Source organism: Thermobia domestica, chromosome 4 (assembly GCF_964235325.1).
Source record: "Thermobia domestica chromosome 4, izTheDome1.hap1.1, whole genome shotgun sequence".
Taxonomy (NCBI): domain Eukaryota; kingdom Metazoa; phylum Arthropoda; class Insecta; order Zygentoma; family Lepismatidae; genus Thermobia; species Thermobia domestica.
Genome location: NC_137457.1, coordinates 286,251,992 through 286,276,851, shown reverse-complemented (window position 1 = coordinate 286,276,851; position 24,860 = coordinate 286,251,992). Strand labels below are relative to the sequence as shown.

General features: G+C 34.7%; 1 protein-coding gene across 1 annotated transcript in view; it reads right to left on the bottom strand.

Moving 5' to 3' along the window:
- Positions 1 to 24,860, bottom strand: part of cysu (peroxidase homolog) — a gene marked incomplete at its 3' end in the record, with an annotated part of 322,966 nt that overhangs the window by 129,500 nt on the left and 168,606 nt on the right. Inside the window, 1 exon segment of the mRNA XM_081756057.1 lies at positions 2,569 to 2,736. Coding sequence (XP_081612183.1) covers positions 2,569 to 2,736 — 168 coding nt within the window.

The window sequence follows — 24,860 nt, the reverse complement described above, 5'->3', positions numbered from 1 at the left end:
GCTTCAAAGTCATTGTAAGGAAGAAAATTGCAGCTATTTATTGTTATCAAGATGCAACTGTGGTCAAATCAAAATATTGACACTGAAAGTACACTTGAAAGTGTCAAAAGTATTCTAGAGTACACTTGAAATTCAGAATCAAGATAGCGCTCAGATGACGAATTCCGAAACAACTTTGTTTCAAAATATTTTATACATTGAAACAAATCTCTTATATATTATCGACAAATTTATTTTTTAAAAGATAATTTATTTTGTAATGTGGTTTTATCTAGTGTCAGAATATTAGTGTCTTAACAATTATCTACCGATGGAAAACTTAGTATGAAAACTGCTGGTTTCGCCTTTGACCGCACCATTTTGTTTTGCAGTGTAAACTGTAAATTGTGTAAAATTTTTATGTTATAATTTTAGTGACATAAAACCATATGGCGGCAACCGTAGTTAATATTTACCCATTATTTTCTAGAAAGAAAAAAGGTCTTCTGCCATTCACATTCGTGTATATATCCACCAAATCTATGGTCATATCAAACTCACAGAATAATAAACATTTTGCTTCAGAAACAGTGTAATTGTTATCAACATTTACAGTACGTAACTAAAATAATTTTGTCAATTCTCTAAAACAAACCATTTAACAAGTTAAATAAATAAACTATTTTTTGTGTTTCATAAATATTTTAGATTGTTTAGTTTATTTTAAATTGTGTTTCAAATGCATTGACTCGTTTGAAATGTCAGTACGATGAAAACGTAGGTTAAAATAAAATAACTAAGACACGACGCAACATCAAATTTAATTATAGATATCTTCGTGAAAATTGTGTGGAATACGAGGCGTTTTTAAAATAAGTACCACTTTAAAATTCAGCCGTTGCAGCGCTGTAGTCGACATCTTGCGCATGCGAACTGTGCTCCTACATCTGTGTACCTGTGGCCAAGCCACAGACGTCGTTACGGAAACATTCGACTGTTTACGTTTGTTTGTGAGTAGCTAAAATGAATCCTCTGATTGAAAATCCTACCAACTGTGAAATACGTACTGCAATTGTTTTTCTTAGTGCTAAAGGTGTGAGTGCTGCTCAAATTCATCGGCAGATCAGTGAAGTGTATGGAGAAAATATTATGAGCGATAACAGATAACGACGAAATCGTAAAGCGTCTGTTCTCCTTCACTTTTTCGTCAACTTTCTGCACCAAGTCTTCAATGATGACAGAAAGTCGTCCACTTCGTTCCTTATAATTAACATTCGTGCTGCCATCTTTAAGAGCTCTAACCCATTTCCATATGATTTCATTGTTTGTATATGCATTTAACAACTTGTTCATTGTGGTTTGAAGTACTGTTCACATATTTTCACAAAATGGTCTAGTTTATCTCCTATGAAATTTATTTGTTGTAGTATAACTGTGAGAGTGAACTTAAATTTATGTATGGTAATACAATACAGCTTTAAGGAGTCTTATCAGTATTTCAGATAATGTCCGGTGCGAATAAATCACAAACAGTTGAACATCAAAAAATGGAGCAAAAAGTGTTAAGAGGCCGCATCGAAAGGAGCATTCTGCTTGCCTCATAGGACCTTCCATCATAAGATCACCCAAAAATTTTAAATGGCAAGGTATGAAATTAGGTACATCATTGACAAAACCAAGGTAAAGCAAATAACATTTTTTAGGGAAAAAAAATTGTGTGGGGCAATGTTGTCGGAATGGCCACAATTTAACTTTGACTTCTTGTACAGCTGTAGTCATTACGACATGGTCATAGAATCTTAGTGATCTTTAAGGCCAGCTATACACTAGGGGATTTCTCAGAAAATATCTTCGGATTTATCTTACGATAAATGTTACGACATATCTCACAGGAAATCCTACCCTTTTGTGCCATACACGTGAAGAGTTTTCCTGTCTGACCGAACGAAGTTGCACATTCTACTGATATTGATACCAGACGCTATATTGTTAAATTGCATACCTCTAAAAAAAAAAATCAAGATAAATTAGCAAAACAGACCTCATCAGCTACCTGCACCACGCTACATTTTATCGAGTATTTTTGCTCTTTCACCCACTCGGCCAGCAAATGTTTTCCAGAGTTTATTTTCGCTTTCTCTCACCTTATGTCGCTTAAATCGAATTCTTACGACTTTTCGAAATAGAGCGTGCTCTAAAGAAAAGAAATCTCATAGGGCCGTTCAGAACATAGGAAATGACATGCGATCTGATGTCATACACGTTAAGATTTTGACTCTAGGAAAGATCATAAGAGATTTCCTAGGACCTCTCCTATAGTGCATAGCAGACATAACTGTTCAACTCAGTGATATAAATCGAAAACTACAAACCAACCTGTATTAGGTGGTCACTACAAGCAAAAATTGCGTCTGTTCCATGCCAGAGCAGGGTCGTGAGAATTTCGATGAAGATTGATATATATGTATTAAAAGTACTTTTGCGACAAAAGCTTGCTATTGAACAAGCGACCGAAACATAAGTAAATAGATGTAAAATCCAACGCATTTACAAAGAAGGTAAGAAATAAACTAAACAGTTAATACTTACAAGGAACCCCTAAGCGTGTTGAGACTGTAGTCATAGGAACTAGTTCTGCCGGGACCATCCAGCAATAAAGCGCATTCGTTTTCTGAGTGTACTGCGATTGGCGTATACTGATATGTATGGCTTCTTGATAATGTCGTAATTAACCATAGTATCGCGCACAATATGTGCCTGGAAAAGAAAAGAAAAAATCATATTAATAAATTAAGAACACATACATAGGTTCGGTACAAAATTCAACACTGTAAATAACATACTATATATATATATATATATATATATATATATATATATATATATATATATATATATATATATATATATATATATATTGCATCTGTTGTATAGCACACATTGGCGATTTTAGTTAAGGGAAGGGGAGGCGTTAGGGGTCAAATACTACAAGAGATTACATCTGTGTAGTCCTGAACTGGTATTATTGCACACTCTAGAAAATTATAAATAATTTTAAAGTATTTCCACCTATATTCTCAGAAGAAAATGATGAAACTAATTTGTTTTCTTGTTAAGAAAGTACAGGTGCAACATGAGATATTTTTTAAGAGTCTTCATTCCTGCGAAATTAAAATACCGCTAATTTTACAGTAATTATGTAATATCTTCAAATAGATAAAAGATAATCGAAATGTGGAACAAGAGCGCCCTAGACAATATTACTTTACATGAGAAACCGTTATCACGACTCACTCATCTGCTTTCGATTTCGAGCCATTTTGAAAATCGGCATTTATTTTCGCGTTTCTAAACAGCTGAAAACGGAAAGCCGCTAGGTGACTTGTGATAACGGTACCTCACGCAAATTAATATTGTCCTAGGTCGCTCTTGTTCCATGTTTCAATTATCTTTTATCTATTTGAAAATATCACATAATTACTGTAAAATTAGCGGTATTTTAATTTCGCCGGGATGAAGACTCTTAAGGCTACATTAATCATCACTGTGCTAAAGCAAATATGCTTTTATTATAAAGTATGACACTGTTGGTCGAATAAGTAAGATTGCACGAGGTCCGGCCCTGATCGATCTCGTGAGCTCGCCAATGATGCAAACAAAATATAAGTATTAAAAAGTTTCGGAAGAGGGGGAATCCTGTCCCAGTGGACTCTCTTCGTGGGTGCACCTCTGGCACACACCCATACTTCCAACATTCAACTTCTGTAGATTACTTACTACGCCGCTACGTTGCAATTGTTTTAAGTAGCAGACTTATATATTTCTCAATGTAGCTGTTGATTTATTACTGGTGTTCTGTTAACCTTAAAGTTCCTATACAGCTTCGTAGTTACGTTGTATAAGTAAAAGGCGTTATCTCACGTTTAAGAAAATTGAATTATAATATATATATTAGAAAATTCTGAATTAACATAGTAAAGTGGAAAATATATGGGCTTCACTTCTGGTTTTTAGTCATTCTATAAATACTAAGAATGAATTCACAAGAGAGGATTCAATATATTATGGAAAAATAAACTTTATCATATTAATATACTAGCATCAATTATACGCTTCGCTAGGTTAATTTTTTAAAAAAAATAGTAATAGGTTCCGTTAGTGACGTTTTACTATTATTAAAGCGCTCTCTGATATCGGTCATTTTCGATAATTTTATATTTATCCTCCTCCTCTTCCCCATGTTGCGTGGTTGAATTTAGATTTTAACGGCATCAGAAATATCACTGTTCATCTCTGCGATCCCGGAAACTATGGATTCGGCACTAATATCGGTCATTTTCAATGATTTTATGTATCTCCACCTCCCCATATTGCGGGAAACGTCACCGTTCATTTCAGCAACCCCGAAAACCATGGAGTCGATACTTATATTAGTCATTTTCGATCATTTATATATATATATATATATATATATATATATATATATATATATATATATATATATATATATATATATATATATATATATATATCACCCCTTCCCCTCCACTAAGTTGCACCCGTCAAAATAAAATAACAAAAATCATCTCATCTATGTTGAAAATTTGATCGAAATCGGTCGGGTGGTTCAAGAATTATTAAGTTTTATTTATTTTTATAAATCTCTCTCTCCTCTATCCCTCTCCTAAGTTCTACGGTCAAAGTGATATGATAAAAGTCATCCCAGATCCGAACTTCATCTGTTGAAAATTTGATTGAAATCAGTCGGGTGGTTCAAGAGTTATTAAGTCATAAATATAGTCACTTTCAATGTTATAATATAGATACGGCTGATCTTGCTTATTTTTCAACTTCCGAGTCTGAGTCTCACTCTCTAAAATAGTTCCATATCAGACCAAAGTGGTCCATGAGAAAAATTAGCTGAATTGAATAATATTAAATGGTGATCCAAGTGATATCACGTTTCTTGAATGCATTTAGAATATAGGCTACGATATGAGGCAAAGGTAGGGGAGAGTCTGCTAAAACGGAATAGTACGGAAAAACGAGATACCAGGCTTCATTCGAAAATGAGTGCTTTTACCTGGTGTCTGACTGCAGATATATGGGCAGATCCTCTATTTTATAAGATCCTTGTGACAACCATGGTGTGCACATCATATTCCTGTTGTACTGTGTAGAGGAAGAGGATCAAGTGACATTTCTCTATATCTAACAAGGATGTTATAAATAGAGGATCTGCCCATATGTATCTTCATCCTATTAAATCGATGAAGCCAAAAACAACCGAGAATCAGCACGTCTGATTGGCTACTTTCGTTTCCACCATGATTGTTGGCTCAAAACATTGCGATCCTATTGGACGGAGTGGCAGAGTAGGGGTGGCGAAACAGTGACGTATGGCTTCAAGATTTTGTTGTAAGGGCAGATCCTCTATTTTATTAAATCCTTGATATCTACACTACTACACTTGGTTTTCTTTTTACTACATTTATATACATCCACTTCTTCTTTATATTTGCACTTTTTCATTATATATTTCTCACTTTTCCTCAACTTCTTCGGTCCGTCCATCTGGATATCTAGCCCTCTTTCACTGTTCGAACTTCTCTGTCGATTTTGACTTTCCCTGATTTTGACACTTTTTCCCTTTATTCCCGAATGTGATATTTGTTCTTCCTACTTATGACCTTTACCTTAACACTTTCACTTCCATTCTCTTTATGTTCTTCTTATTCAATACTTGTTAATACTTTAAGACGTTCTGATCGTTTCATTATCTCTCATATGCAAATGGCGGCGGATTATATTTTCTGTCCCATAATACGACCATTCTAATCTACATAAAACAATTTCACTTTATGGCCATTTTACTTTTTGGGTAATCTACCAGAGGTGGATCTATAAAGTAAATACTGGGGAGGCCAACCAGAACCCAGAATATCTTGAATTTACTCTAAACTTTAAAAAATATGTAAGTAATAGGTTCAATTATTTTTGTCACTCAAAAAAAACTGGGATGCCTAGGCCCCCAGGCCCGGGCTGGATCCGCTTCTGAAATCTACATATATTACTTCCCGCCGCTATGAACTTCATGTTTTTTTTTTCTGAATATTTACTAAATCATTTTCCACATAAGACTATTTTGGATGGCGCTGTAAACAATAAATATTAGGGAGCTTTGCTCTCAATTTTTATTCAATTTTTATTATTTATAATTCATTACTTTTGACAATTTTACTATTTGTGACAATCTTATTACACTGTTTTTTTAATTTTAATATATTCATGCTTCTCTTGTCCTTTCTTATTACATTAACAGTGTGAAAAGCAATTATATTTCAAACAGGCAAATTCGGCCATTTTGGCTCGTGCCATTTTAATACATATGCTTACTTCAAACAAATTTGCTTTAAAATAAATTTAGTGAAATAGTTCACAAGGCTCTACGGCTGGGACTTCCTTTATAAATCTTTCGAAAGGGAGATAACTGAAACTGAAAATGAACTGACTATTTTACATTTGTAATTTATTAACATTCGTAGCACATAGGAACCACGTGTCTGGTGCAAGTTACTAATAACACCGATAATGGTGGTTGTGAATGAATGAGTTATAGACATATTTGCCTTCCGGGGATTTTTAATCGTCTACATACAAAACTATAAGATTTATAGGTACAAATATAGATAATTTAACTACTGGTAATGCTTAATGTAATTTCGTTCTCAATTCATGAACATTTCACTTCTTTGATTAGTTTAAGTTTCGATGGTCCCAAAGTATGTCCTTGAAATGTCTCTGAGGTGGAATTACTTTTTCGGAACATTAACTTCTTTTTCAGTATGTTAATAAACTTTTCATAATCACACAGAATATTGTAATTACATGGAATGAAGCAAAAATATGTTGCTCTTTTGTGTGTACGTATTAATGATGAAGAAATATCAGATTACTGTGTTCCACGAGTTGGAAATGATGTATGTTTTTCAGGTTGGTGGAGCAACTTTTAACGCTATTAAGTCATATTATATCGAGTACTCTGGTTTTCAAGACTTTTGAAGCGTAACAGTAGGTCATGGAATTGTGAACATTCTCTCAAGTTTTTTTTCTTTTCTTTTCTTAATATACATTTTTTGTGAATGTTTGATGCTGAAGTCATCTTGCCATAGCTCAATGCAGCGTAAGGTGATCTAATTATGTAAGAATACTTGAACCATTATATAAAAACGTTTACCAATGACAAAGAGCCACTGTTATACTTTCCCTGTTTTTTTTCTGTGTTTGTTTTCTTCACACACTTGTATATATAACATCCACCCACACAAGACAAAAAAAATGTTCATTCATAATTGTGATATTACATATGTTTCATGATAACAGGAAACTTCCTTGCCATTTTTTTTCCTTCCTTTAGGTTCAACTCCTGTGGTGTGCGTGCGTTGTGAATGTTTGTAGAATGTATTTCCTCCATAGTATTTTTCGTGACACCTAAGCATTCTCAGGTGTGAGAAAGGTCGAAAACAACTAAGAACAACATATACACACATACAGACAAGAAACTTTAAAAAAAAGGGAAAGTAACCTTACATCTATAATAAAAATATCGTAGGTGTGAATTCGCAAGAAAAAGGAATTGCCATCAATGACTCTGTGTAAGAAAATATATGTGTGCGTGCTGAACATCAGCATCACCATTATATGAATAAAATGATGCCTTAAATACTAATGTACATACGTATAATTTCTCGGAATACTGGATTGTAAACTAACGCTAAATTTCGATCTGAAAAGACCATAGTGAGATAACACAAAATGAAAGGGTAGATAACAGTTATAATAGCCAAACCAGACGGAGTTTACATTAGAAAAGTTAATTTTTATATATATATAGTAGCAGGATAATACATTAGGATTCTACTGTTGGTCAGGGTTACAGATGATATGATGGTAAGTTACGTGTGAAGAATTCGTGCAAAGTTTCCCCGATAGATGGCAGGTTGTATGACAAGCATGTTACTTTAAAGAAATGACATGTATCTAAAATCTTAATGATTGCAGTACTATTCGATACACTATCCTTCAATGCACTTACTATGCATTTGTAGCAACACTCGAAACCCTGAATTTACTTAACTTTCTTCCTAATGCACTTAACAGACTACCCTTGGCCTTCAGTTCCAGTGGCTACATAATATATTGTAGTTGCTTTTATGAACTAATAAAGTCTGTGAGTTAATTTTATGTCATAAATGAAAATAAAAACATTTTTCTGCTTACTATATATTGCTCGTGATATCGTAGAATTAAATAAGAAAAACGATTTCATCATTTGATTTCATAGTTCGGAACTTAATGTTTCAAGGCTTTCTAGTACCAGTATTAACGTAATTATTATAATCAGAATTCACATTATGCTATATACCTAATGGAGAAGTCCCAAGACCACAGATTAACAGTAGTGATATGGAATTATTCAGTCTATGTAGAGAGTATTCAGAGCGTATACGTAGAGGTCCCTCGTTCGATCTCAGACGATGTGGCGTCACAACATGGTGTACTTCGTTTTTCTCGGGATTCTCGCATTCTCGTGAATTCCTTTCTTCATTACTCATTATTATTATTCACGCGACTCTTTTAGCCTACAGAGCATAATCGTGGGACGTTAATGCAAATTTTATTTATACATATGTAGAGACTTCGGCCAAAAAAATAGTCTCTGTTATGTGATATATTGTTGAATGAAGTTACTATTTGAAACGTACATAGTGCGTTAAATGAACATTCTTATATCATGCAATTCTTTGTGCACTCAAGATCAATGTATGGATGGATTTAAGTGCCTATGTCAAAATTTAGCTCCTCCATCTTAATGTTCCAACTAATTCCATAAAATGCACAGTCGTGTGTGTAAGACTGTCCAGCAGAAGTGTGTATATTGAAAACCATCATCTCAGATTTCTCCCATACACACGCAATTTATTTAAAAGATGGGATCTGTTAGACCTATCTGTAAAACGTAATACACAGATTATTAACTTTAATATGCACACAACTTACTTATGAGATGGAATGTGTTAGATCTATGTGTAAATCATAATACACAGATAATACAGTAAATCATATTACTTTGATACACATGCAACTTATTTAAGAGACAGCATACGTTAGACGTATATGTAATGTTAATATACAGATTACTTTAATACACATGTATCTTAAGAAAGGGGATGTATTAGACCTATGTGTAAATGTTAATATTCAGATTATTAACTTTGATGCACACACAGTTTATTTAAGAGACCAGATGTGTTAGATATATGTGTAAATATTAATACACAGATGATTAATTTTGATACACACTCAACTTATTTAAGGGACAGGATGTGTTAAACCTATGTGTAAATCATAATACACAGATTATTAACTTTGATACGCATGCAACTTATTTAAGAGACGGCATACATTAGACGTATATGTAATGTTAGTATACAGATTACTTTAATACACAGGTAACTTAAGAAAGGGGATGTGTTAGACCTATGTGTAAATATTAATAAACAGATTATTAACTTCGGAAAATATCTTATAGTGAGACTTAATTTTCGCTTCTGTGTAAGTCAATAGTTAGTATGCAATGTCTTGTGGTTGTGAGGTTACGGATTCCATATTCTCGGTAAACTTAACAGCATTTTCGGTGTTGTCTTTATCATTATGAGACAATGAAAGGGCTATTTGGATTAAGAGGTAGCGAACTTTCGTTCAGAATGCGAGAAATAACGATCATCAGGATTTCTTCCAGAAAATTTTGTCCAGGGAGTTTCAAAATCAAGATATGAGAAGACTGGACTGGGACACTATTTGATAAAGGACTGCTCTACACAAGAATGGCATGTTGTTGTATCTCAGCTTCAGTCATGGGCGTCAGTCCTGAGGGAGTGTATGGGGCTCGTCCTCGCCCCAAAGTTTGCTTTGTTTTCCCAGAATCTAAATGTCTTTGCTTCGATGCATTACGATGAAACGCACCTGAACGAGCTTCACAAAGTTTATGTCCAGAAATCGACGCACTGGCTCTAGAGAATCTATTGAATAACTCGAGGGGAATGGATAAGACAGGGTATCCCTGGAAGAAGCTCTGACGACGTTAGCTGATATGCTAACACAGTGCTGATGATTTCAGAAGATTTTTCCCAAGGAGAAATTCCAACAATACAGGGTAAAAAGTACAACTGAGAAAATACTGAGAATTTATATTGAGCACCATAGAAGATATTTGCCGACAGAGAAGGAGTTTCGTAGATCCGGAGGATTTCTCACTGGGTCACCCATGATGTCACCACTGGTAACACATATCACTCAGCTAAAAGATATCTGAATGACAATAACCTTTATTGACTGCAACGCAAGAAATTAGCTTATGGTTTAGTTTTCTCTTCCGAATTGAACCCCACTAACTTTAGTGTTTTACATGTGTATCAGTTTATTTTGGTAAAATCATTGTGAGGAACAATGCAACATTAGAAGAATGAAAGAGTTCTAATTCAAAATTAATAAATAAATGGTTTACTTATTGATACAAAAGAATGAATGTGTAAAACATAGAACATAACGTTGTGTTTTGTTTTCTTTTTGAATATTCGTAATGTGGTTTAAAAAAATTACATCACATTGTTCAAATGACATGTTGCATTTTTACATTTCCTTTCACTTTTCAGACCTGAAGTACTCACACACAGCTTCCCTTCAACGACACATTTACATACATGTGACGTCATAACAGTTACCTGAAAATGACCGCAATACTTCTGATGTCACTTTAAGAGATCCAAAGAAGTCGGATTTGTTCTATGATGCGTAAAATTCATGAAATTAAAATGCATTCATTGCATATTAAGCACGTGTTCCATTATTTGTGCCTGTCTTAAAGGCATGGACTGCGTATCCCTTGGAATTTAGTGAAACAAAATCATGATCACACTAGGAGTGGGACAATTCCGCGTTAAGACCCGAAGTTACTAAAAAAAATAATACAAAATTTACCATTTTTCTTTTGCTTTGTTTATTCATAAGGAGAAAATGAAATGCAACGTACCGCAATCATAGATAATGCTATTCTACAACAGAAAATATGAACCTGAAGAATTTTCAGTGTTGTCATCCATAGAAATTACAGTGTTGCCAGAATAACATTATCCTCCAAATCTAAGTTAAAGCAGCTACTAGAGGAATGAACTCCACTGCATTTGATGTTGTTTTGGTACCCTGTGAACTACTTTTTAAATAACATTATTACTTAATTTTAATAACTGTATATTAAAACTATTTTGTTTATTACAAATTAAATACAACTATCATTTTTGTATTAAATACTTTTTAAATAACATTATTGCTTAATTTTAATAACTATATTAAAACTATTTTGTTTATTACAAATTAAATACAACTAACATTTAAAAAGTAGTTCACAGGATTCCAAGACAACATGATACGTAATCAAATACAGTGGAGTTCATTCCTCTAGTCGCTGTCTTAACTTATATTTTGTGGAAAATGTTATTCTGGCAACACTGTAATTTCTATGGATGACAACATTGAAAATTCTTCAGGTTCATATTTTCTATTGTAGAATGGCATTATCTATGATTGTGGTAAGTTGCATTTCATTATCTCCTTTCACTTATGAATAAACAAGCAAAAGAAAAATGGTAAATTTTGTATTACTTTTAGTAAGTCAGGCTCATACGGCCTATGATACAATGATAATATAGTGAGTAAAATTCACGAAGTGCCGCGGCCGCACGCGGCACAGCAGGCAATTGCCGCGTCTACACAACGTTCCATAGTGCTTAACTATAAATACAAATCGAATATTTGAATGTTACATGTAGTGAACGATTAACGTGTAACATTGTAAGTGCTACAGGGGACATTTAGCACAAGTTTTTTTTTCTGTTTATTTATAACTAATTCCCTGCCTGCTTCAATGACACATTTAATTTTCAAGACATGACATTGAAAGTGAGACAAGTTCTATTTTTTTAATTCATCTACTTGCTTTACTCCCGCCTCCGCGCTATTCCCTCAAAGAAAACACAATTTACCTGCTTTACCATTACTTACCATCGTACATATGTATAAACTTTTTTTGTTAATTTAAATATCAAAAGCAACAGAAAAGATTTTTCACGCCATAGCGTTTTCTTTTGTACACAGACATTTGCATAGTATTGACGGGTGTGGTCGACGCTTTTAGCTGGGGTACTTTCACTACCACATCATTAATAGGCCGAAATCAGAGAGAGAGAGACCTTGTTTGTATTGAACCCATGCAATGTTGCTACAAGCGATCGCTGTTGCATGTAGTATACATATAACTGTACATATATATACGTATATGATGCAGCTTCCCTTGAGATAAGATCCAAATAGTGATCAGCTCTACTTTTGTAGGTTTAACAAACGTGAAGCAATTAGTTGAGCTTTTGTTAAAGAAAGTGAAGAACTGGATTGTGAGGCAGGTCTATCTAAGAGTAATACTGTATATATATATGAAGTGTGGAGGAGGGTGTTGAATATTTTTGACAGGTAATATATGTTTCTGACAGTCATCCAGAACTCCACCTCGTCTCTTCAATAAAGATAGTTCTGTATGTGATTATTTTCATGAGGCAGCACTAGTTACCCATATGTTTGGTTCTGGAGACTCGTTTGGCCGATTTCAACCAAACTTAGCACGCTGATAGAGTATGTCGTGCTGAGTGACAACATAGGTCGAAATCAAAAATCCGATGTACCATCGAGGAATAATCACCGAAAAACGCTTCCTGATTACGTAGTTTAAGCTCGCTCAGCTCATTTCATTGCAATCGGGTATATACATTGCATTCCTAGTTGAGCTGAGCGAAGCGAAGCTCTTATACTCGGGTTAGCCGTTTGGTTGTCCGCGAACTCCTCCTAGACCGTTTGGCCGATTTCAACCAAACTTAGCACGCTGATAGAGTATGTCGTGCTGAGTGACAACATAGGTCGAAATCAAAAATCCGATGTACCATCGAGGAATAATCACCGAAAAACGCTTCCTCCTAGACCGTTTGGCCGATCTCAACCAAACTTAGCACGCTGATAGAGTATGTCGTGCTGAGTGACAACATAGGTCGAAATCAAAAATCCGATGTACCATCGAGGAATAATCACCGAAAAACGCTTCCTGATTACGTAGTTTAAGCTCGCTCAGCTTATTTCATTGCAATCGGGTATATACATTGCATTCCTAGTTGAGCTGAGCGAAGCGAAGCTCTTATACTCGGGTTAGCCGTTTGGTTGTCCGCGAACTCCTCCTAGACCGTTTGGCCGATTTCAACCAAACTTAGCACGCTGATAGAGTATGTCGTGCTGAGTGACAACATAGGTCGAAATCAAAAATCCGATGTACCATCGAGGAATAATCACCGAAAAACGCTTCCTCCTAGACCGTTTGGCCGATCTCAACCAAACTTAGCACGCTGATAGAGTATGTCGTGCTGAGTGACAACATAGGTCGAAATCAAAAATCCGATGTACCATCGAGGAATAATCACCGAAAAACGCTTCCTGATTACGTAGTTTAAGCTCGCTCAGCTCATTTCATTGCAATCGGGTATATACATTGCATTCCTAGTTGAGCTGAGCGAAGCGAAGCTCTTATACTCGGGTTAGCCGTTTGGTTGTCCGCGAACTCCTCCTAGACCGTTTGGCCGATTTCAACCAAACTTAGCACGCTGATAGAGTATGTCGTGCTGAGTGACAACATAGGTCGAAATCAAAAATCCGATGTACCATCGAGGAATAATCACCGAAAAACGCTTCCTGATTACGTAGTTTAAGCTCGCTCAGCTCATTTCATTGCAATCGGGTATATACATTGCATTCCTAGTTTATTTATTTATTGCTATTCTTCTTCTTGTTCACCTCAACCATAGGTTGGTGGGCAACATGGAAATTTTAAAACTTTTCTCTCGCTTGGGAGAGCTGTTTTATACTTTGATAAGGCCTCTTCTTCGTAACTGCATCTAGATATTCTATCCTTGGTCTTCCTCTTTCTGGTTTTCCTTTTGCCTTTCCCTCTATTAGCACGATGATCCAATCGGAGTGCCGAATAAGATGGCCATGCGTACTGTTTCTTCTTTTTCCTATTATCTTCATGATCTGTCGTCCTTCATTAGCTTCCTTTAGTACGTCTTTATTCCTTTTCCTTTCAGTCCACGATATGCACAGCATTTTGCGCAAACACCACATTTCAAATGCCTATTGCTGTTAAAATGTCCAAGTTAACTTGTCTTGCGAAAATAAATAAATACTCCTAACTGTGGTTTGGTTGCACTTTTTTTCGCTTTTTTTCTATCCGAGCACCTCTTTGCACTTTTTGAAACTTTCTTCTGATTCCTTTGCCGCATTTTATTCTACAATAGTTAAGCAAGGAACACTGAATATGTGTGTCACCACATTACTTTTACTTCAGTGCAGTGCCATTATGGGAACTATTGAATATGAAGTAAAGGGTTGTAGCAATATCAAACTGACCAATCGCTAACCTTTTTTATTTTAGTTTAATGTTCCACTATACCGGGTGTTCCATAATTCTTTCCCTGATTACAAACCTTCATAAACCATAAAATATGACACATAGAACAAATACTTATTTTTTTAATTGCATGTAGCGTATTCAAGTTTTTGTGTATATACTTACTGTTAGTTTGTTTGTTACAGGGTTCAGTGACGTAACACCAGCGGAATCAGGCACTATTTGCAGAAACATGTACTCAAACCAGGGGAAAGTCCAATTTGTTCTCTGGTATCACGAAAGACAGTCACCAAAAACAGTTCAGAGACAATTCCAGACGGCATACCATAGGCAAACTAGATGTGTAGAACATCAAGATGTGGTATGCTAAGTTTAAGGAAATAGCAGCGTCAATGTTCTTTCTAGAAAAGACAGGCCTGGACCCAGTGCACAGTCAATTCAGACAGTGAGAAACGCCTTCGTGAGAAGTCCAAGAAGTCAATCCGCAGAACCTCACGTGAGTTGCAGATTCCTAAGACATCAGTGCTACGGATTACAGTGCTCGTTATGACTTTGCTGTTGAGGAAGATGTTGACTATCTGAAACATGTTCTTTTTTCAGATGAAGCTATATTTCATATGAACGGTGTTGTTAACCGACACAATGCTAGGATCTGGGGGTCCGAAAATCCCAACTCTGTGTTTGACATCGTCAGAGACAGCCCTAAGGTGAACGTGTGGTGCGATCTTATTCACAATAAAATCATAGGATCTTTTTTCTTCAGTGAACAGATTCTTGAACAAATCTGTCTTGTTGTGCCATAGATTCAGAACATTCTGGACTTAATGGTGCGCCACCTCACTGCAAGTTAGGTGTCCGTACCTTTTCGATACATTTTCGGAAAGATGGATCGGGCGTGATAGTCCCAGGAACTGGCCACCGCGATAATCGAATGTAACACCACTGGATTTCTTCCTTTTGGTTATGTCGAGAACTAGGTTTACCAAACACTAGTGGATGACTTTGCACCATTACGATGCAGAATTACTGAAGTCATAACATCTATCCCTCACGTAATGTTGACCAACACATGGGTAGAATCGGAATATCGCCTGGATATCCTTCGGGCAACGAACAGATCACACGTAGAAATTTAGTAATTGTGTACACAAAACTTGAATAAGTTACATGCAATTCAAGATTAAAAGTATTTGTCTGAGTCATATTTTATACCTTCTTAATGTTTGTAATCAGGGAAAGAATTTTGGGACTCCCTGTACCGTATAATTATGAACGACGTTTAGATGGACGGTGATAAATGAGATGGATTATAATGCTGCAACGAAGAAAGTGAAAGGAAATGAAACAACGAGAAAAACTACGCACACAAAGAGTTTGTGCTGCTGGGATCGAACCAAGGATCCCCTGTACCAGAGATGAGACTCCGCAGTGCACAAATCGGCATTGTTGAATGCTTTTCTATATACAAATATTTATTTAGATACTGGAGATACAGTCTCACTGAAAAAAAAAAAAACATTGAAGTGTCAAATGTTACCCGTTTTATCAATTTTCCGGAGTTTTTAATTTCATTGGAATGTTAAATGTAAACTGTTTTAGCAGTTTTCTAAACCTGTAACCTCAATAACATTGTGTTCTGGAATTTGCTTAGCAGACTTCTTAATATATGACTGAGTTTTTAGTACTTTTATATGATTTAGTTAGTTGTATTGCTGTTTGTATAAATATTTACATTTGAAATTTACAATATTTGCTCAAATGTTTGCACTTTTTAAAATCAAAACATTGGACCTTTTTTAAAATCAAAATTTTGCACCTAAAATTCCTGGCTCTAATCAACACAAATTATTTCGTTTGGACTATTGTGCTCTATAGGGTAGAAAAATCGACACTGCACAAAAGTGTCGAAAAAATACTGTATGCGCTCGAAATGTGGATGTGAAGAAAAATCGAGGCCTCTAGAATAACAAAGATGTATGCGGCAGCATTTTTTTTTTTTTTTTTACTTTTTTATGCCAGCATGTGCTACGAACCTTCCTAATCACTGCGAGTAGCACATACATCGCGCATATTAGAGCAATTTTAGTTCAAATATAAATTGGCATTGCTCCCCTTAGGCCATTTCTCAAGACTTAATTACGAGTACTGCATAATTTATGGAATTACCATTTCGTTCAACTGATACGTTAATAAAGAGTTGAGAAAAAAACAAAATACTTCGTGTTGAGTATTGTAATTTGTAGGGCAGAAGTATGAACATTACTCAAAAGCGACAGAAAAGAATGGAAGCTCTTGAAATGTGGGTTTGGAGAAAATTGGAGAGAATTAGTTGGGTTGAATGTAAAACAAAATGGAGGGCAGTGAAAAGAACAATTTTAGATGTAATTAAACAAAGGGAGAGAAACTGATTCGGACATTAGCTGAGAAGAAACCGTATCATGAGGGACATACTAGAGGGTTTGGTGACAGGAAAGAGAGGGAGAGGGCGAAAGTGGCTACAGTTGATGAACGATATCAAAGAAGAAAAATCGTACATCGAAGACAAAAAACATTAGCTGAAGACCTTGGATTATGGAAACTTCTCAGTTGTGGCAAACGTTTTGCCAATAATGGCAGAAAACTATGACGTTGATGAATACGTAGATTTTAATTCAAGTTAATATTAAATGTATTAGTATAATGCAAACTCATCTTGAGAAATCAAGGAGCATTTGACTAGACATCAGGAAGAAATAAGCAAAATAGCATAATTAAAAATCCAATTAAGGGGTCAAAAACTAACAACTTTTCTTTTGCCCATTTTTCGTAAGTGAAAAGAAATAATGGAATGTAACTTACCACAATAATAGATGATGTTATTCTACATCCGAAAATATGAATCAGAAAAAAAAAATCACTGTTTCCATCCATAGAAATTACAGTGTGACCAGAATTTGAATTACCCAAAAATCTAGATTAAGACAGCGACTAGAAAAATTAACTCAACGGTAATTGATGATTTATTATGCTGTCTTTGTTCCTTGTTAACTATTTTTTAAATAATATTTGTATTTAGTTTGTAATAAGTTTTATAAGTTACCACAAAATAAATACAAATATTATTTAAAAAGTAGTTAACAAGGAACAGAGAGTGCATGATAAGTCATCAAATACCGTTGAGTTCATTTTTCTAGTCGCTGCCTTAATCTAGATTTTTGGGTAATTTAAATTCTGGTCATACTGTAATTTCTATGGATGAAAACAGTGAATTTTTTTTTCCGATTCATATTTTCGGATGTAGAATAACATCATCTATTATTGTGGTAAGTTACATTCCATTATCTCTTTTCACTTACGAAAAGCGGCCAAAAACGGTTAGCTTTTGAAAAATATTTAGTAGTCTGTCCCCTTAAAATGTCTTTAAAATTAAAAGAAAACAAAAACAAGTGAGTTTCGTTTCACAGTGTGAAATTACGGTAGAGTTGAAAACTACGGATTGGATACTGAAAGAAGAAGTAGTTAATCTATAATTTCTGAATGCAGCAGAGGGATCAAAGATAGAACCTCTTTGGTTTCTCAGGCGCTGAATCCATATCAAGAAACCATTACTACTTTTGCTCTATGGACATCAATATTAAAACCAGAAGTAGAAATAAATTTCTATCATTTTTGGTATCACTCCATGCTGGATGCCTCTTAAGAATAGAAATTGATGAGCTAGAAGAAAAGTAGTCCAAAATCACCGAAAATCAATTGTTTTTTTAACTCTAGAAGAGGAAGCTGTAATTATTGCGTTTAGTAAGCACACAGAGAGAGCGAATGAAGAAAGTATTCCCCAAAGAAAAATCTTGTCGCTACGCATTATCGTTTTGGCGATCAACATTAAAACCGGAAATTATTATTACTATCTTTTTACCACTTCCAATTTGAACTGAGGGTTAACGCAGGACAAGGAACATATTCTTGGGACTTTATCTTAAATCCACAAGACCGCTTCTATCTATCACTTATCGTTTTTGCTCTATGACGATCAACGTTGAAACCGGAAATGGTTAATTTCAAGCACTTCCGGTTTGAATAGAGAGCTAATGGAAAAGATGGAACTCATTGCTGGGACGCTGAATTGATTGCGTTAAGCATCTTCTCGTTATTTCTGACTGATTTTGCTTTGATGCCTGTTGACAGACAGATAGCAGGGACGCACCTACGGGAAGGGAGTCAACTGGGTTCGGACTCCCCCCCCCAAAACTTCCTAATTCAACATAACATTTGTACAGTTTTTCAATAAAACTTGTTTAATAGGGAAATGATTGATGTAGCATGAAAAGTTGATCTTACACTTCATTTGTACTCTTTCTCTTATAAAAATAATCTAGTTCTCCTTTTTTAAAACTATAGGTGGAAGTATTTTACGTCTTTTCGGGTACAGAATAACGCCTGTTCAATACTACACAAATGAAGTTGTTTGTAGTATTAGATGACCCCACAAAGCTTTGGACCCATTCCAACAAAAATTTCTGAGTGCGCGCCTGACAGACGGATGGACGGACATACCCGTTCTATAAGACTTCCAATACATGTGAATATCCATAGCATTAGTTTGGAAGTCATAACTCCTCTTATTGACTAAATAAATCAATGGCCTAAGAAGCATGAAGTTTGAGTTGGAACTTAACTCCGTTAATGTTTCTACCAAGAACTATCAAACTTATTAATTAAAAAAATACGGTATATTTGTGGTATTTGGAACATGCAAACTGAAAGAATTGTGTTCACTTAACCAGAATATCAATATCAGTACTACATCTAAGTGTAATTAATCATTCTTGTTATCTATTAGAATGGATCTTGTTTATGAAGTTTCGGCGGATTTCCGGGTGATTGGCTAATATCAGGTATTGTTGTATTTTGTTTAAGCCAGTCTTAAGTTCACAAGGTCATCATTCTTCTTTAACCTGCGCACAAAAGTGAAAGGCCAGGGTTAACAAAAATGTAATGAATAATTCCTTTGCTTACAAATTAGTTAGAGTGATCTTTATAGTCATGGTACGAGTACCAAAACCAAAAGCTCAAATCTGCTACATAGTATAGATATAGAATCATAAATATGTGCTCACTTATTGTCCTCCCCCCCCCGCATGGGTTTAGGGTCAACCTCCCAAATTTACCATTCTTCCTTCAAAATTTACCGTTTTTGCACAAAATTTCCTTTTCTCCCTTAAAATTTACAATTCTGTCCCCAAATTTACCTTTCTCCCTCTTCGAAATTTACCATTCTGGCCCCAAATTTACTAATATCCTCCACATTTACCGTTCTCCCTCCACATTTACCGTTTTCCCTCCAAATTTACCATTCTTCCTTCTAATCCACTATTCTTCCCCAAATTTACTTTTCTCGCTCCAAAGTTAAAATTCTCCCTCAAATTTACTATTCTTCCCATAAATTTACCTTTCTCCCCCCTCGAAATTTACCATTCTGGCCCCAAATTTACTATTATCTTCCACATTTATCGTTTTCCCTCCAAATTTATGATTCTCCCTCAAATTTATTATTCTTCCCACAAATTTACCTTTCTCCTACTCGAAATTTATCATTCTGCCCCCAAATTTACTATTCTCCCTCCTCATTTACCATTCTCCACCAAATTTTCCATTCTTCCCCAAATTTGCCATCTTTCCCAAATGTACCACTCTGTTCCAAATTTACCTTCCTACTCCTCGAAATTTACCACTTTGTTCTCAAATTTACCATTCTTTCCCAAATTTACCACTCTGCCCCAAAATTTACTTTTGTACCTCTCGAAATTTACCATTCTTTCCCCAAATTTACCGTTCTTTCCCAAATTTACCACTCTGCTCCAAATTTACCTTTCTACCCCTCGAAATTTACCATTCTGTCCCCAAATTTAATATTCATCCTCAAATTTACCTTTCTCCTTCCAAATTTAATGTTCTTCCCCTAACTTACCTTCCCCCTCCAAAATTTACCATACTCCTCCCAAATCTACTATTTTTTCCCACAAATTTACCTTTCTCCTCGAAATTTACCGTTCTGTCCCCAAAATTTAGCATTCTCTAGTTTGATTGCACCGTTGTCAGTGAAATATAGTATTACCCAAATAAACTCATTGTCGCAACCTGCACCCTAAGACCTGCCTGTGGACACCCGTGGAAACACATATGTATCGTTTAATATTTCAGTATATGTAACTTATATTTATGCCGAACTCGTTCCTAGGTAGGTAATTCCTGCAAATTAAAAAAAAAAAAAAAAAGAGAGAGATAGAGAGAGAAAGAGAGAGAGCTTCTTAATTGGAATTGTTTATGTATACAGCGCATCCACAAAAACTCTCCGTGATTTCGGTTGATTATAAAATGAAAACATTTCGCAATATCTTTGTAAATAAGATGTCAGGAAATGCATTTTTGTTTCTTCTCTACAGCTTCTAACATTCACTCCTTGTTCCGCTAGGTGGCAGTGAATTCAAAATGGCGTTCGTCAAACAGCAACGCAGCTAGTATGTTTTGGAATTCATTCAAGAAAGACTGTTGTGTTCGTGCAACGTGCTTCCAGGCGCGAATTTGATGTGAAACCATCTTCGTACAAGTCATTTTTGAAATAGTACAACGATTTCGTAGAAAGAGGGTGCATCTGTGACAAGGGAAAAGGGCATTCGACCATCAGTGCCACAGCCATGGTAGAAAAATTGTTGATTGCGTGAGAGAAACCTTTGTGCGCAGAGAAACCTCAAGAAATCCATGCGCAGAGCTAGCCAAGAACTACAAATTCCAAAAAGCACGGTTAGCAAGGTGTTACGCAAATGCTTACACTTTCATCCGAATCACAGAAACTATCAACACAATTACAGCGGTTACGCTTCGAAGAGTATGGAGTGAGCTCGATTACCGAAGAGACGTTTGCCGTGTAACACGTGCGGCCCACATTAAGTGGCTATAACGAACATACTCCACATGAAACTTTATGTGTTGGTATAACTTTAGGCAAAATATGGACACAAGTTTCCAAAAGGTTTTTATTTTATAACCAATTAAAATTACTGAGAGTTTTTGGGGGACACGTTGTATATGTAGGCCCTATATTGTGTCTTTGTTCACGCATAACTTTGATAAACGTTCACCGAATTTTTATTTTTATTTATTTATTTATTTTTGGAAGAAGATACTTTGCGGTGATCTCGTATAAACTTCATTAGGATTTGGCAAATTCTTCGCAGCTAGATCGTGAAACTCAGCAATAGCTGACAGTGCTCATACCATAATACTGTGCGTTGAGATTTCGTACTTATGAATCAAAACTGAGAATTCTAGCCATAAATCTAGAAGTTTCCTTCGAAAAGAAGACTTAAATAGTTCCAAAATTATTCGAAGATTTTGTGCTATAATTTTAGTTTTACTTTATTGGATTTTTTAGTGCTAAAAACAGCCAGAAGTCCACTATAGCACTATATACAACGTATTCTTCTACATACATAATACATTGAATAAAGACGCAAGTAAAAAGTAATTGTCATGTGAATATATACATTCTGTTTGGATATCATACACGAAAATTCTAAAATATGTAACTACATAAATAGGAACACAATGAAGCTATAAAAACAATATATTAAGTATGTACTGAGATATTTTCCGTTACCACTTACAATTTGCAAAGTGTGCGATATGGTAAAAACTATATACGCATTTGGACAGGTAACACTGATTTCTATACTACTATCTTGCCTAAGAACTTTCACGAATGATTGTTTATTTTCCTTTACATATAATGTATCTCTTGTTCTTGTTTTGTGAGCTGGAATTCGGAATAATATTTGGCTCAATTCTATTTCTAATTAGTTCCTCAACGAACATTGTGTAGTTGTATTGTCTTCTTTCTGCAATAGATTCTAGTTCAAGGTGGTCAAAAATCTGTTATAGTCACAGTAATGTTGATATAATTTGAAATAATGGTGCAAATAGCTAATAATTTTTTTCTGTACTCTCTCGATCATTTATTTATTTGTTTTATATATATATCAGTCCAGACTACGTATCCATATTCCAGCTGGATCAATTTCATAAAATGCAAACCATTAACATAAACGCTCATTTTATTATGTGTCTCACATGTATCCCAGAAGTAAGTTTATTATCGAATATTATACCAAGATCATTTGTATGTTCTATTTTCTCAACTATCTTGCTATTTGACTTATAATTTGTTACAGAATATTGAATCGTTCTTGTAAAGAATATATATTTACATTTATTATTATTTATATTTATACTCTTACTGATAGACCAATAATGTATTTGGTCCAGCTCCCTCTGTAAGGTTTTTCTGTCGTCATCGCTTTCTATTTCTTTGAACACCTTTGTATCATTAGTATACAAAAGAATTTTTGTCATATAGATTATAAACTAGATCGTTGATTAAAATTATAAACAGCAGTGGTCCTAGTGCCAATCCTTATGGAATCCCTTTTTCTATGAAACCTTCGTTTGATAGAGCATTACTGGTATTTACTTTCACATTAAAACATCTATTTGTAAGAAAGCTGCTGAACCAATTAAGGAATTTAGGAGATAATCCAATCTTATATATAAAAGAGAACGTACAAAATCCTTTGTTCCCTCATCACGCTAATACGGCTGAACCAATTTCTTTTATTTTTGGGGGGTTATTAGGATTTGGACCCTAGATGGTTTTTATCATATCACTTTAATTTTTAATTACCAGTGTCTTGAGATAATTGACCATTCAAGTGTCCATAACGTACAAATCCTTTGTTAGTTATTCATCATAGGTAAAAATAAACGTATTTATATGCAACCCGCATGACCGTGTCACTCGGCGGGTTAACATAAATGACAGGCGATATAATGTTAACATTTACTGCAATCTACTATGGTTTTTATCATATCACTTGAAAGCGAAAACTTCCGGGGTGACCGCAGCGAAGCGGGGCGGGTTAACATAAATGACAGGCGATATAATGTTAACATTTACTGCAATCTTCTATGGTTTTTATCATATCACTTGAAAGCGAAAAAGTAAAAATTATCTAAGTAACAAAGTTTATTGCGTTCCGGGGTGACCGCAGCGAAGCGGGGTGAACGCTGCTAGTATTAAATAAAGTAGTTAATAACAATGAGTGATCTACTGTGTCAAAAGCTTTACTTAGATCTATGCATATCATATTTACTTCACTCTTATTTTGTGAAGCATAACTTACATATACCTAGGTATTCAGTATATTTAACTAGATTTCTGATGGTTGACGTTTGTTAAATAAATTTATGTTGATAAGCAACTATCTTTGATTTTAATTGAAATACCAAGAATTCCTGAATTAAAGCTTTAAAAATTTTGCTATATGAGTTTAAAATTGTAAGAGGTTCTATAGCTATTAGCGTTATTGATTTCTCCCCCTTGAAATATTGGAATTATAAAAGACTTTTACCGTGCTTCTGGAAAGATACCTGTTTTCAAAGATTTCATGAATATATTTGCTAATATAGATGCAAGATGATCTAAGATAATAATAATATATTCCACCGTCACTAAGATCTGCCATTGAATTTGCCATTGACATTACCCATTTTGACCTTTCTATTGTTGGAGTAACCAGTACATGGCCCCTGAAAATTAGACCCCTAAAGGCTCAAAGTTTAAGGTTGCTTTAAAAGATTACGCCCCATACAAAAAAATCCTTGTCTACAATGAAATAAAAATAGAATGTAACATCTTCTTTATGATTAAGAAAAAAATCTTAACAATAGCAAGTAACTTTGGTATTTGCAGCCTACAGAAGTGTCCTTCAAATTTACCATTAATGAAATCAGATATAATAATAATTATTATTAATATTGATTATAGTTTAACCTTGAAAATATTTAAACCTTGAAAAAATATGTATACACTTCATGATTTTTTTAAAAAAAATCACTAAACAATAGTGAAAGCATAGGTGAACTTGTATCTTCATGAAGTCACCTGAAACTTCTTTGAATCTTGGGTGCCTCAATACAACAAGGTCATGACATTTTGATCAAATGAAGGTCAACAACAGAACTTTTCTTATTTTTTAAAAATCACAAGTATTTTCATCATTAAAGATTTTTTTTTTAAAAAAAAGAAAGTTTAAAAACAAACATCTGTATTTGCTACCTATTTAATATTCTTCAGAAGAAACGTAATGTGGTTTACGTAAAAGAAAGAAAAAAATGTTTTCCTGTCCTACAGGGTCATCGTCGGTCGCTGATATATATCAAGGTATATAAATACAAACTTGTTTTCTACGTATTTCACTAATACATTCTTTGTACATGATTCAGTAAT